Source organism: Petaurus breviceps, unplaced genomic scaffold, assembly GCF_028583685.1.
Source record: "Petaurus breviceps papuanus isolate PSGF00001 unplaced genomic scaffold, PetGlider_PUasm1.0 90701, whole genome shotgun sequence".
In the NCBI taxonomy this organism is placed as follows: domain Eukaryota; kingdom Metazoa; phylum Chordata; class Mammalia; order Diprotodontia; family Petauridae; genus Petaurus; species Petaurus breviceps.
Window position 1 is genome coordinate 4,349,221 of NW_027187316.1, and position 16,062 is coordinate 4,365,282.

The 16,062-nt window shown below is 37.6% G+C and overlaps 1 protein-coding gene across 5 annotated transcripts in view; it reads left to right on the forward strand.

Moving 5' to 3' along the window:
• RCAN2 (regulator of calcineurin 2) overlaps window positions 1-16,062 on the forward strand; it is a 407,956-nt gene that overhangs the window by 239,639 nt on the left and 152,255 nt on the right. The window contains exon 1 of one of the 5 annotated variants that reach the window (XM_069065830.1): window positions 4,680-4,990. The exons of 3 other annotated variants lie outside the window; for them this stretch is intronic. In XM_069065830.1, the coding sequence (XP_068921931.1) occupies window positions 4,904-4,990 (87 nt within the window). In that variant the 5' untranslated portion in view covers window positions 4,680-4,903. Of the gene's footprint in view, window positions 1-4,679; window positions 4,991-16,062 lie in introns of those variants that run through there. One more of the 5 variants, XM_069065828.1, reaches the window with a different exon arrangement.

The following is a 16,062-nucleotide window of genomic DNA, read 5'->3' on the forward strand; positions in this document are numbered from 1 at the left end:
AGCTAATGACTTTATGAGAAATCAAGATGCTGTTAAACAGATCCAAAAAAATGAAAGAATAGAAGGCAATGTGAAATATCTCATGGGAAAAACCACTGACCTGGAAAATAGATCCAGGAGAGATAACTTAAAAATTATTGGACTACCTGAAAGCCATGACCAAAGTAAGAACCTAGAAAGCATCCTCCAGGAAGTTCTCAAAGAAAACTGCCCTGATGTTTTAGTACCAGAGGGTAAAATAGAGGTTGAAAGAATCCACCGATCACCTCCTGAAAAAGATCCCAAAAAGAAAACTCCTAGGAATATTATAGCCAGGTTCCAGAATTCCCAGATTAAGGAGAGAATATTATAAGCAGCCAGGAAGAAACAATTTGAATATTGTGGAAACACAATCAGAATACCCCAGGATCTGGCAGCTTCTACACTGAGGGATCGAAGGGCTTGGAATGTGATATTCTGGAGGTCAAGGGAGCTGGGACTAAAACCAAGAGTCACCTACCCAGCAAAACTGAGTATCATGTTTCAGGGGAAAATTTGGTCATTCAGTGGAATAGAGGACTTTCAAGCATTCTTGCTGAAAAAAACCAGAGTTGAATAGAAAATTTGACATTCAGATACAAGAAGCAAGAGAAGCATAAGAAGGTAAACAGGGAAAAGAAATCATAAGGACCTTATCAAAGTTGAACTATTAACATTCCTACATGGAAAAAAAGTAATTGTATTTTATGAAACTTTTCTCAGTAGTTGAAGGGATTAGAAATATATATATATATACATATATATATACACATATATAATATGTCTATATATGAGGGTATATGGGCACATGAATACATATGTGAATGTGTGTATGTATGTTTACAGGTATACATAGATAGAGGGCACAGGACCAATTTAACAGGAAGGGATGATATTTAAAAGGTGAAATTAAGAGGTGAGAGGAATATAATGAGAGGAGACGGGGAGAGACAGATTGGGGCAAACTATGTCATACAGAAGAGGCAAGGGAAAATGGTTACAATGGAGGGGAAGAATAGGAAGGCAAAAGGGAATGGGTCAACCTTATTCCTATTGAATCTGGCTTGAGGAGGGAGCGAAATACACACTAAATAGGGGATCTCACCCTGCAGGAGAATGGGGGGGGGGAAGAGGATGAGAGGGGGGGGGTGGGGGGGGGGGGGGGGGGGGGGGGGGGAAGGAAATTGGAAGCACCCACTTTTGAAAAGGGACAGGATCAAAGTAGAGAATAGAACAAATGGGAGGTGAGATAGGAGGGAGGGAAATATAGTCAGTCTTTTACAATATATCTACTGTGTTATTGTTTTGCATTAGCTGCACATGTACAACCTATACTGAACTGCTTGTCTTCCCAGTGGGGGTGAGTGGCAGGGGGGGAAGGGAATGAATCTGGAATTGAAAGTTTTAAAATCAAATATGTATATATATATACATATATGTGTGTGTGTGTTTATATATATATATATACTATTATTAATACCATCTTACATGTAATTAAGCAATAAGATATACAGGCACTGAGGCATAGAGATCCAATGGAAAAGTCGAAATGGCTATGAGAGAAAATATGGGAAAGAGCAGATTGGAGGTGGGGATATCCTGTGGGACTGCTGTTTTGGGGGAATGGGTGGGAGAAAACGGGGAGAAAATTTGTAACTCAAAATCTGGCAGAAACAAATGATGTAAATCAGAAGTTAATAAAGCATTTTAAAAAAGAGTCTATTGGGAGAGGGGGAGAAGAGGTTGTCAGACTTTTAGTAAAATCACTTTGAAAACTGTATGGAGAATTCATTGGAGAAAGAAGAGACTTGAGGCAGGGAAACCATTTAGAAGACTGTTGTAGTAGTCCGGCTAGAAGGGGATGAAAGCCTTCAAAAGGGAAGATGGCTGTGTGTGGAGATAAGTAAAGGAAATAAGAGATGTTACTTCTCTGTGTCCCCCTTAAGCTGGTCACAGCACCCCACCTCCATGAAATACTCAAAATACATTTGTTGTTTGCCTGATGGATTAAATTTGATGCGTATGATTCCTCGAAGGATGGGAACATTGAGTGTTCAAATGTTGCTCAAAAAACAAGAATAACAACAAAAGAAACATATCTGGAAATATCATAATTATCTTTTGCATGTAAAATCGGAGTCCTTTGTCCTGACATTTGTTTGAACAAATGATTATGGAAATATCAGCTCTCCATTTTTTCTCTTCTCCCTCTTTACTTCCTTTTCCCCCATGGAAGAGGAGGATATCCAAGGAGCATTGATCTAGAACTGGGAGAAACCTTAGTGGCCATTTAATCCAACCTTTCTATTTTAGAGACAAGGAAATCAAAGCCCAGAAAGATTAAATGTCTTGCCCAAGTGATAAGTACTAGATCCTAAATTAAATCTGGGTCCTCATACTTCATTCAAGTCCAACACTTTACCCAGTTGGGCAGCTAGGGGGCCTGGTGGATAGAGAACTCAACTTGGAGACAGGAAGACCTGGGTTTGAATCATGTCTCAGACATCTGGATAGAGCACTAGACCTAGAATAAGGAAGACCTGAGTTCAAATATGACCTTAGACTCTTACCAGCTGTGTGACCCTGGACAAGTCACTTGACCTTTGCCTCAGTTTCCTCAAGTGAAAATGGAGATAATAATAACACTTATATCAGGTTTCTTTCAATATTTTGTGAGGATAATATTTGATTTTTTTTAATTTTTAAAAATATATAATTTCATTTTTTAATTTAAAAAATTGCTTAATATAGTGCCTAGATCATAATAGGCGCTATATAAATGCTCATTTGCATTCCTTTCCCAGTGTCACATACTTCATTAATGGCAGAGCCAAAATTCTATCCCCCTTGGCACTTAATCTCTCTTAGCATCTGTTTCCTCATTTGTAAAATGGGGGTAATAATATAACCTACTTCACAGGCAGGGTTATGGTGACGATCAAATAACCTAACACCCACACACACACATGCATTTACACACATATCTTTAAAGTTTGAATAGTGATAGACATATACATGCAGATATAGATATATAGATATATATCCCATACATATAATAGTGATTAGATATATATATCAATAACTATTCAAACCTTAAAATTATATATAGTAACATTTATCTATATCTGTCTACCTATCTTCAAACCTTAAAGTGCTATGTAAATGCTAGCTATTATTCACTGAAATGAACTTCCTCTATAATACTTTCATGAATTCTAGTGACTAAATGATAAATTCTGTTGTGTTTCAGTTGTTTCTGACTCTTTGTGACCCTGTTTTGGGGTTTTCTTGGCAAAGATACTGGAGTGGTTTGCCATGTCCTTCTCCAGCTCATTTTACAGATGAGGAAACTGAGGCAAACAGGGTTAAATGACCTGCCCAGGATCACACAGGAAATAATTATCTGAGGCCAGATCTGAACCCAGATCCTCCTGAGTCCAGGTCCAGTCCTCTATCCACTGTGCTATCCAATTGCCCCCAAAATGATAAATATTTTGCCATTATTAGCCTATTTTTCCCCAAGCCAATGGAATAGGAATCACTATAGGTAAAAAGCTATCAGAGTATTAAAGTATTAGAGGCTATGTGGTATTATAGAAAGAGCATTAGACTAGGAAACAGGTCTCCTGGTTTCTAGTCCTAGTTCTATTTTTAACTCATTGTGTGACCTTGGGGAAGTCATTTCACTTTTTGATATTTATTTACTTTTATGTAAAATGAGAAGGGTGCAGATATCCAATGTCTCCTCCAATTAGAAAATGTCCTAATATTTGATGAATACTAATGAAATTTTCATAATTAATGTCTAAATGAAAGCCAGTTCTCAATGTCTCCTGCTCACCCATGCTGGTCAGTGTTATCTCTCTCAAAAACCAGGGGCAGAGGAGGGGGATTGCTTGTGGCCAGAGCAAAAGACAGACCCAGGTCCTGTATACTTATCTATGTCAAGGTATTGTTTGCACTATATCCTACCATCTGCCCTCCCCTCCCAAATAGATGCATGTTTTGTTTGTTAACTCCCTCACATGGCCCATTTTGGGTTAGAGTGACCTTGGTGATTGCTTGGATGTCTGAACATGGAAGAGAGCTTTTAGAGTCCCCAGCTTGCCCTGACATTCCTCTGAGACTATTTAGCCAACCTGTAATTATCTCCTGCTCTTCTCAGGCTGCCTAAGTGACTGATGGCCAGCCATGTGCAGCCCCTTTAAGGATGGAGTTCCATTCTTCTTATACCCTGCGTGCATTCAGATGCACAGGACATGTGCGCTCCGCTGATGGGCATCAGGCAATTAACATAAGCCCAGCGATTTTCAAAATGCCTCAACTTCATGCTAGTATTGCAGTGGGGGGCAGAAAAAGAAATCTGCAAACCTTCACCTCACGTTGTTTAACTGCAGAATTATTTCCCCCAACAGAGCAGAACCTCTGATGTCAATAACCCCCCCCCCCCCCCCTTTTTTGCAAACATAAGCATTCGGCAGAAACAACAGCTATGACTCAGTTCCCAGTGAACGTTGCCCGAATTGATTTAGTCCAAGTTCGGATTTAGCACATAATCATGTTCAATTTGCTCCACTGCACTGCCTGGAGATAAAAGGCTTGTGGAGGGGGAGAAGAAAAAAAAAAGTAGATTTAGCTTATGTCAGTCTTTGTGGTGATGTCATTGCCATGCGAGAGGGACGAGGGCTGTTTCTCGTCTGCCTGCTCAGTTGCAAGGGTATACCAGGCAGAGGCAGCTCTGGGTGCAAAGAGTCCCTGCCTCCTGGCTCCAAGAACACACCACTGCCCACTGTTTCAGTGGAGATTCTTAATTGGAGGCTTTTCACATAACTGAAAACTCCAAAGCTACTGAGTTCTATTTTTTTTAAAATACAAAGAGTGGGGAATGCCAGCCCGGAGCATGGACTGTGATGTCTCCACTCTGGTTGCCTGTGTGGTGGATGTGGAGATTTTTACCAACCAAGAGGTTAAGGTATGCACTTGCAACCCCTCTTCTCTTTCTCTTCTTCCTTCCCTTCCTCCTTCCCCTTTCCTTCTCTTCCTTCTTCTCTTTCTCTTCCTCCTCCTCTTCTTCCTCTTTCCCTTCCTCCTCCTTCCTTTCCTCCCCTTCTTCCTCTTTCTCCCTTACTTCCTCCTTCCCTTCCTCTTCTTCATCATTCCACTTCTCTTCCTTTCCTCCTTCTTCCTCTTTCCCTTCCTTCACCTTCTCTTTTTCCTTCTCTTCCTCCTCCTCTTTCTTGGTTATCACTGATGTTGCTTTGAAAAGCCTTTTAACTTAAGGAAATAAGAGTTTCTTTAGTAGTTTTAAAACAGAAGAGAGATGTGATAGTGGTCGGCATAAGAAACACATGCAGTGTCTGAGTGTCTGAACTACATCAAGTTAGATGAGAAGATATTCTGAGAATCTTTTCCCCCTTTTTCTTTTAATGCAGAAAAGAGCAGCAGACAACATCTCTTTGATTATCCCATATTGCATGAGTTTTTTCATGATAGCTATATATTAATTTCCTCTCCTTTTATCTATGGATTAAAAAAATTCATCTAGTAGTAGTCCTAAGAGGAGCTAGAATCTTAAATGGTTAAAGAAAATGTGCCCAGCAAACATCAAGCCATAGATGATGACAAAACAGTTCACTAGTCATTTAGTCTATTTAAATATTTTGAGAGATGCTCCTTAAATTGAGCAAACACAGAGGAGCTGAATGGAGCAGTTAAAATTTTCACTATCCTTTCTAAAACCAAACCAATCCAAGTTCTGTACCATTTGTCTAGGGGTTCCTTAAAGGTAAAGGAACAGGTTATTTTGTGACTGAGTAAACACCCATAAAGAAAGTTTGTTTGGGCAGTTCAGTCACAAATAGAATAGGATGGAAAAATCAGAACCAGCTTTTTAGACTTAACATTCTCTGCTAGTCCTTACTGATTGCTGCAGTTGTAGTCTCATTGTCATGGATAATTGTACTCTGATGAAATCAATTATCTTCAGCATTTGGTTTTCTTTGATGCAAAGAATCCACTGTCATAGCAAAGGCAATTTTAATTACTCTTCTCATATAGGGCTAAGGCAGCTATGCTTCAGAATGAGCAAAATAGCATCTTCTTTAAAACATTGGTAAAGAAAGATACTTCAACAAAAAAAATCAAGAGTTGTGAAGGGTGAATTGGAAATTCATCATTTCCCCCCAAAGCTTTGAACTTTGCTTAAGAGGAAGAGGTGATTTTCTAATTGCTGTGAATGCAGCTGAAACACAATGTCTTATGGGCAGGTGCTTGTCAATTACCAGCAGGAGGTCACGTCACTCAAAGATGTCATTTGTCCAGCATAACTGCTTCAAAACAGTTTTGAATCGGACTCAAGGGTTGGATTGGTCACACCTGCTTATTTTGAGGCAAGCATCATGGCAGATTTTCAGTGTGTGCTCTATAAAGTAGTACCAATAAGTTAGAGCCCATGTTAAATCCCAGTGGTCTGTACAGAAGAAATGTTTATTTTAATGTTGGTTGAGTTTAATTGAATTGTCTGCACTGGTTTAGATATATATGTGAGATTAATCAGCATTCACATACCCTTTCTAGAAGATACTTCCTTCCTGAAAACTCTGCCCTCATCAGAGTGTGAAACTAACACAGGAATAATGAAAGAGTTAAAAAATAATGACTTATGTCTTCCAGGAATTATTGGTGCAGAGAGATGTATAATTATAATCGTGAAGCAAGAGCCAGTATTATCCCATATAGCCACAGAATATTTTAGACAATGAATTGCCAATTTTCCTTGTGACATGGGAAGATCATTGGACTTTTTCCCATCATGTTTTTCTGAAACATGGTCACAGGAATTCAGATCATGAGCATTAGCATCATTAGTTGCTGAACACCTACTATGTGAAAGGCACAATGAGGGTGATACAGAAAAGGATAAGGTTCAATTCTGGCATGCCAAGAGCTTACATTTTAGTTGAAAAAATAAAATAAACATATTTACATGAAAAGATAACACCCTACCCCTAAACCTCTTCAGCCCTATATAGTAGTTTTCTATTTTTACCTCTAGAGTGAATTTATTATATTCTATTTTGTATTCTATTATACATATAGGGATTCATAGACCATGGGCTGGGTGTGTTCTTTTAATATATGTATACACATACATATATAAACATATATATATTCAATATATACTATAGATGTATATATTCTACCCCCCCTTAAGTTCATAAGATCTATGAAGGCAGAGATCATATCTTCTTTATATTGGTAACATCTAATGCCATGGCAGGCCCTTAATACCTAAATATCTTTTGAGTCAATGAGCAAGAATTTACTAAGCACCTACTATGTGCCAGGTACAGTGAATTGAATTGCAGAATGAATGAAGGAAAATGCATTTATAAGATGTACTTATGCAGATGGTATATAGAAATAAGGATTAAAAGAGTTCAGAGAATTTCAGAGAAGATAAGAGATCATTTCTAGCTAGCTTCCTGAAAGATATTGGATGGATCTGGTTTTTCCAGGAAGAGAGGGAGGGTATTCCTCCCAGGAGCAAAATGGAAAAGCTTAAGGAGAATTGAATGGAGAATGAATAGATCAGTCTAGGTGGAACAGAGTGTTCACCTAAGTTAAGACTCATTGTGAGTAGGTGGGGGGCATATGGTAGAGGGTCTTGTACAACTTGCATGCTATAAGAGATTTGTTTCTGTTTACCACTGATAGATCAATGGTATTTGCCAGGATAATGGTATTTCCTCACTTGTGGAACATCATACTCTTTTGCTTTAGGACTGACAGTCTTTCTTCACAAATAAATAAAAACTGATCTCTAATCTCAGACATATTTAAAAAATATTTTCCTTGTGTTTATGCTCAATCTTATATTTTTAATGCCTTTGTGAGAAAATATAGCAATGTAGATAGATATGCCATAGATGTACTTGAAAACCAGCAGGCAATGGCAATGTTGCTGATGGCACTGATAAAGTAAACTAAATTAATGCAGTCTAAATTAGTACAATTTAAAAGAATTTAAATTCTGGTATACAAAGAAACATATCAGAAAGGATGCTCCTTCCTTTGTCTAGACTTGTGATTTCATTTGGGATAAGAAGCTCCTGAGAAGGAAACCCACCACCCCCCCCCTCTACCAATACAGATTAATAGCTATTCTATAATTTATTTATGGTAGTAGATATTTTTATTATTGCCAAATAATTTATCTTGTTGTTTGCTCCATTACACATTTTTCTTGCTCTAGCTTTGAGGAGGAAAGAAATAATTCCCTCTTTTTCTTTTTAGTAGAATATAAGCTCTTTGAAAGCAGGGGTTCTTTTTATTTTTGTCTTTATATTTTCAGTGCCTAGAACAATGCCTAGCATAGAGTAGGTACTTAATAAATGCTTGTTAAATTTATTTAACAAGAATTCCAGGCACCAACCCCCATTGTCTTCCACATACTCCCTCCCCACAATATCTGTGATCTGCTCTCATAAATTCTTTGGAGAAAGATAGAGTTACTGTCAGTGACATACCATCGAATCTTTGAAGTTTATCCTTTTCTGAAAAGTATATCCACATGTACTACAGGAGAGACAACATCTAGTACTGGTCACCATAGGAAGAAAGGAACAAATCTCTACTATGGGGTACCAAGATATAACCTGATAGGAACTATCAAGAAGTGGCATATTAGTCTGGCATGGTTTGTTGTGCAGCCTGGATTGTGAGGAATATATTTCAAAGAGTTCAGAGAATGAAAGGATAGGCAGAATCTAGTGCCCTATGATTGCGGAGGGGAATTTGGTTCAAGAGACATGAGGTAGCTTTGAGAAGGAAATTCTTTGTTTTTTAAATAATATTTCCCTCAGTTACATCTAAAAACAATTTTTAATATTCATTTTTTAATTTAGAGTTCCAAATTCACTCTCTCTCTTGCTCCCCCCACCCTACTCTTTGAGATTGTAAGCAATTTGATATAGATTATACATATACAATAATGCAAAACACATTTCTATATTAGTTACGTGGTGAAAGAAAACACATAATCTCCCCTGCCCCCCAAGAAAACATGAAAAAATAAAGTGAAAGACAGTTATGCTATCAATCTTCATTCAGACCCCATCAGTTCTTTCTCTGGAGGTTGAGCAAATTTTTCATTATGAGTCCTTTGGAATTGTCTTGGATCCTTGTATTGCTGACAATAGCTAAGTCATTCATAGTTGATCATCATACTATATTACTGTTATTGTACAATGTTCTCTGGGTTCTGCTCATTTCACTTTGTATCAGTTAATTTAAGTCTTTCCAGGTTTTTCTAAAGTCATTCTGCTCATCATTTGAAAATGAAATTCTGATGAAATAGACACTAATTATTCTGATGCAAAAGAATAAGGTGACTGTACAGAGAGCTCACTGATTAGTTTGCATTTTATAACGACATGTTCAGAAGCAGCAAGGGCAGGAAGTAGAAGATAGTTGGCACAAGAGAAAACAGAAATGCTGAGGTGTTCGGTAACATGTAAGGACATAAATAAATAAACAGATGAATAGATAAATAAATAAAAGAGTTTTTAATTGTGTTAAGGGCAAGAGAAAATCAAAGAAAAGACATGATCACTGCTTGTCATGGATGAAATGATAATGGACGATGAAGAAAAGTCAAAATTATTACATTCCTATTGTGTTTCAGTTTTCTACACACAGGACAGTGACAGTCATTCTACTGATCTTACACTTGACAGGAAGTAGTTAGCAGGGAATTAATTAAAGCATGAAATGGGGGTCATCTCCAGTCATCCTGGTCTAATATCTTGCCACTGGGCTTAAATGGCTCTGGAGGAGAAAGTGAGGCTGGTGTCTTTGCACAGCCCTTTCTTCCTTAAATCTAATTCCCTTGCAAGGCAAGGCATCACCTTTCTGATGTCATAGAGGAGAATGAAAGACAAACAAAGCATGAAATATGTGATAAGAAGGGAAAGGAGCATGTAACTGCCCTAAATGAGTTCAAATCTTAAGACTAGACAAACTACATCCCCCATATTGAAAGAGTACTTAGATGTAATTGCTAAGCCACTGGAAGTAATCTTTGAAAAAATGAAAGAGGTAATGCTCTGTGGTACTTTTCTATGGAGACTGAGAGAAGTGCTGTAGGACTGAAGACAGGAAAATACAGTTATTCTTTCCACATCAAGGGGGTTAGGGGTGTGGCACCCCCTTGATATGGAAAAGTCACCTTAAATTTTTGGCCCTCCTTTCATAGAAGAGAAGAAATCTGAATTATTATGGTATTAAAAGAGTAAATATGTTGATATTATACAATATTATACATATACTTTATACATTTCTGAGTTTCTAAACTTTTTCTGTGTTGTCTGCTGGCCTTTGCGTATCATCTCGGGCTTCTGCAAAGCTCCCCCCAAATTCCCATTTAATTTCTAATGCCAACCCATGAAACCACAATGGGCAAAATCATGATGTGGAAGGGATAACTGTGTTGTTGCCAGTTTCAAATGAGAAAAGAGGTGAAGCCTTTAAAATTCAAGCTGGTCAGCTACCAGCTGATTGGAATAATGACTTCCATTATTGACACAATTCTAGATCAACATATTAGAGGGATGGTTTGTGAGGACTTTACACAAGGAAAGAGTAAGACTAAGAGATAGCATGGCTTTGTCAAGAACAAATCGTGCCAGATTAAACTAATTTCCTTTTATGACAAAGTAAATGGACTGATAGATCTGAGGAACATTGTGGACCAATTATAATTGAATTTTCTTAAGGAATTTGCCAGTTTCTCATTGTTTCACTGGGGATATGATGGAGAAATGTGGGCTGGATAATGATACGGTTCAATGGTCTGGATAGTGATACAGTTCAATGACCTGGGACCAGTTGAATGACTGACCCCAAAGAGTAGTGATGAATAAATCAATGTCAAGATAGGTGCCAGTGAAATGCCATGGCTCTGTGTTCTTGGCCCTTTTTACATTGACCATTTTTATGAATGACTTGGTATAGAAGGCCCACCTCAAATTCTCTCATAACCCAATGCTACAAGGATTAAATAGAAAATAGAAAAAAACAGAAAATAGAAACCAAATCCCCAAAGATCTCAGGGTAGATAACAGGTTCTGTAAAAAAAAAAAAAAGGCCTGAGAGTTTTAATACTGCAACCTAGTAATGAGTCAGTGGTATGATGTGGCAGTACAAAAAAAAAGTTAATTTTCAATTTGCATTGAAAGAGGTCTTGTGTCCAAAATTTGAGAAGCGAGAATACTGTTGTGCTGAGGTCAGAATTTATCTCATTGTTGTGTCCAGTTCTGTGCACCACATTGTACCAAGCCAGAGACTATCCAAAGGAATATCAACCGGAATGATAAGAGGACACAACTATGCCATGAGGGGATCATTTGAAGAAACTTGGAGTTGTTCTTCCTAGAGAAGACTTGGCGAGAACATGATAGATGTATTCAAATATTTGAAGTGTTATCATGTGGGAAAAGGATTAGTCTTTTTTTTTTTCCATTTGGTCTCAAAGAGCAAAGTAGGAATGGAAATTATTTGTGGAAGTCAATTGCAGATCAATGAAGGAGGAAGGGATGTCTTTCTAATAATTAGAAGGTCCAAAAGATTGAATGAGTTGCCTAGGAATTAATGAGGTCCCTATCACTGAAGGTATTAAATTAGAGCCTGGATGAGTATTCTGGATGTTGTAAAGGGGATTCCTGCTGATGCTGGGATTTGACCAGAGAGCCTTTGAAGTTCTTTTTACTTCTTAGAGTCTATGAGACTGAGAAAAATAGTGTCCAAGATCATAGGCATAGTTGATGATGAAGATAGGACTCTCACTTGTATCTTCAAATTCTTAAATCCAAGTGCTTTTTTTTACTATACCATGTTGTCTCTCCTCTTCTCCATCCTAAAAATCTCAGTTCCTTTCTTGTTTCTCTCATAGCTTCTAGTTTCTTTCCTTTATACTCTATCTACAACACTAAAACTGTGAAGCCAATAAGGAACATGGTGGTAAGACCATAATACTAATGATATGCTCCAGTTTCCATGAGGACTTCATCACACCACACTCCTGTTTACTCACACTGTAACATAAGGTTTTCTATATAAGACAACTAAGCTATAATATTATTCATATTTTCATTCAACACTCAAAAACATTTTTCAACACTTACTATGTAATAAGCATTGTGTAAGAAGCATTGTACAAACACATAAAGGAAATGGCACCTGCACTCAAGGACCTTGCATTCTATTGAGAGAAAGAACATGATACATAAATATAAAACATTTTAATTTTATAATTTATAAAATTGATATTATTTATGAATATAAAATATCTCTATTTTATGATTTATAAAATTAATATTATTTATAACTGTAAAATATTTATATCTCATAATTTATAAATGTAAAATATGAATAAAATAAATTATATTTCTAAGTATAAAATATGAACAAAATGAATCCAAGGTAAAATTGGGGTTGGACAGTAGTATTTTGATGGGATAAAGAAGAGGTCCTGAATGAGAGATGGTATTTTATCAGAAATTTGAAGGAAGCTAGGGATGACAAGAGGTGGGGATGAGGAAGAAATGAATTCCAAGAATAGTGTTCAGCTTATTTCAAACACAGAGAAGTAAGAGATGAAATGTCATGAACGAGAAACAGTAAGAAGACAAATTTGGCTGGGTCATCCACAGAATGAATGAAGAGCAGTAATATGTAAATAAGCTTGGAAGTCAAAGTTGGAGCTACATGGGGTGAAGGGTTTTAAATACCAAACAGAGGATTTTTATTTTATTTTATTTATTATTATATTTTATTTTATCCTAGGGGTAATAAGGAGCTCTGGAGCTTTTTGAACTGGCGGGGGGGGTGGGGTATGTGTAGGGGTGTGTGTGTGTGTGTGTGTGTGTGTGTGTGTGTGTGTGTGTAACATGGTTAAGATATATTTTAAGATTATCACTTTGGCAGCCATTGAGAGAATACATTGAAAAAGGAAGAAACTTATTATTAATTTTCCTTGTTGACAGCTATACTATATTACTGACTCGTGGCCAGTATGTGAAATGTTATTCCTCTTGTTATTTAAGTAAATCCATACCATGGAACTGCTCAACACAATACACGCCTTTTATCTATAAATCAAAACCCTGGTCAGTTCAAAGGATCATGCTTGGAGTTTCCTTCCTTGGCACACTCTACATTCAGCTGTTATGAGAAGTACACAAATTACTTTGGGGGAGTAACCTAACTTTCCTGGAGCCTCAGTTTCCTCATTAGGAAAGTGAGGATTTGGATGAGATGACCTCCAGGGTTTCTTCAAACTCCAGAGCTATGATGTGCTAAGCAAGATTATATCAGGGATTGATTAAAAGCAAAAATGATCCAACTTCAAACCAATCTCCCATGCTAACAGTGTGATAGTAAATGTTTAATAACTAGCTCTTCCCTCCACCCCCAAATGTACAAACAACACACTTTTAAGTTTTGTCTTCTTTACTAACAATTTCTCCATCACTTTGTTAAGTCTTGAAATCAACAAAGCAATAAACTAAGGCTGGATTTGCAGAATTTGTCGGTTTACCAGGTTCTGAGGAGGTTTTCAAGAGTTCGTTCAAACTCCTTCCAGCATCCCTTGCCATATCTTTCCTAACTTTCCAGCATCCCACCTCAGACTTTTTCAAGGTCTGTGACTGAGCCTCAGTCTCCTCCTCTGTAAAATGAGAATGGCAATACCTATAGTTCCCCTCAGAGTTGTTTTAAGGTTCAAATAATATAATGTACAGATATAATCCAGGCTTCCCTGCCCATAGATTTATTGTCATGGAAACTTGGAGGGCAAGGTATTACCTTCCAGTTGGACAGACAATGGAGAATTCTTGAAGTGCCAGAGTTGGTCTTGTCCTAACCTTGACCAGAATTATGGGAAGGAGTCAAGAGGGTGGCCAAAGAACAGGTACTGTGTGGGGTGGTGTTCCTGAGCCTTTTTCCTGCAATACAAAGAATTTTGTAAGCCTTAAACCACGATACAAATGTCAGTTATTCCTACTTCTATGACAACTCCTGTGATTATTACCACAAAGACAGTAAATTAACCAGACTGCCCCATTCCTTAAATATTTTGAGTAAAAGAAAGTTTGCACATTTTTTACACCAGCCTTTTGGTTTCATAGATGTGGGGGGCTCCCAGTGAGGGATTTTAAAGTAGGTCAGCCCCTTCTCTACAACATGTAACCCTAGATGACCTCAAACTTTTCTTCCAATTCCAGAGCTATGATCCTGAATTCCTGAGAGGGTCACACAGCAGTATAGTCAAAGATGGCATTAGACACATCTGACCATCTCTTGTTGACCCTAAGTACAACTCTCTGTCCACTGTATTCATTATTGGCTACTTGCCCTTGTTGTTAAGTGATATTGCTATACTTTTATAGTGTACCTGTAGCATTAAAAGACTCTTTACATAAGATATTTCAGTCCTTGCTTTCTGGATAATGATGCTAGAGTGCTGTAAAACCTCTCTCTATTCTCTGTCCTCTTTCCTCTTTTTTTTCCATCTCTGGTTCTTTCTCACCATAATGGGCCAGTACTGAGCCAGGAGTTTAAGGAAAATGAAAGTTAAGAATTTTCCCTAAGAAAATCTTGCAAGGATTGAGAAAAAAATTTTTGTTTATTCTTAAGTTTCTTTAACTTTGATACTAACTGTGTGGCCTTGGATAAGTTACTTCATCTCTTGTGGCTTCAGTTTCCCCATCTGTAAAATGAGGGAATCAGACTAAGTGACTCTAATGTCCAGTTTTGATTCTATACTGGGAGGAAAGGAGAGAGGAGGGGAGGAAGGAATGAAAGAATAAAAGGAGAAAGAAAGATAAAGAAAGAAAGGAAAAAAGAAAAGAGAAAGAAAGAACACAAGAAAGAAGGAAAGGAAGGAAGGGAGAAAGGAAAGAAAGAAAGAAAGAAAGAAAGAAAGAAAGAAAGAAAGAAAGAAAGGAAGGAAGGAAGGAAGGGGAAGGGAAGAAGGGAGAGGGGGAGGAAAAGAATGAAAGAAGGAATAAAGGAAAGAAGAAATGCCTTTGTAGGGTGGGAAGAAAGGAATGTTGGCAGGAGAAAGACACACCATGAGTGGAAAAATCTAAGCTGTGTCTTAGGGACATTTTGCATCTAGACAGGAAGACAGATTAGTGATTAAATAATGAAATTCCACTAGGACTACTGGAAGAATGTCAGTGTTTCAAGGACATTTGCACTGGTGTGAATTACAGAGGCACTCATGTGGGGTGCTGTGGGTCCATTTCCATTGAAATTGAATTTTATTTAAAAAAACAGCATTTTATCATATGTTGACGGAAACTTAGGGAATATAGATTCTGCTAGCATTTTTACACTAGGCAACAAATCACATAAACAAATATTTATTAAAGGTCTACTATGTACAAGGTACTGCATTTCAAGATGGGAATACAAAGAAAGATAAAAATCAGTTCCTGCTATCAAGGAGCTCGAACCCTAACAGGGGAGACAACATGCAAATAACTATGCATTAATGAGATCTATACAGGCTAAATTGGAGATCATCAACAGAGGAAACTCATAAGCATTAAAGATGATCTGGAAAGGCTTCTTGCAGAAGGGAGTTTGGTTCTTGGAGCAAGTCAGGGAAGTCAAGATGAAGAGAGAGTATTCCAATGAAAATGCCTGGAGGAGGAAGATGGAATGTCAGGAACAAGCAAAAAGGAGGGCTATGTCATGGTTCTCAAAGTATGTGGAAATGAGCAAATAAGGTATAAGAACATTGGGAAAGTGGGAAAGGGCTAAGCTATGAAGAGATCTAAATGCCAAACAGAGGGTTTTTTATTTGATCCTGAAGGTAATAAGGAACCACTGGAGTTCACTGTGGGGAGTAAGGGGGTGACATGGTTAGACCTGAACTTTAGGAAGATCAGTTTGACAGCTGAGTGGAGGTTGACTGGAATGGGAAAGACTTGAGGGAGGGAGGGAGAGAGAGAGAGAGAGAGAGAGAGAGAGAGAGAG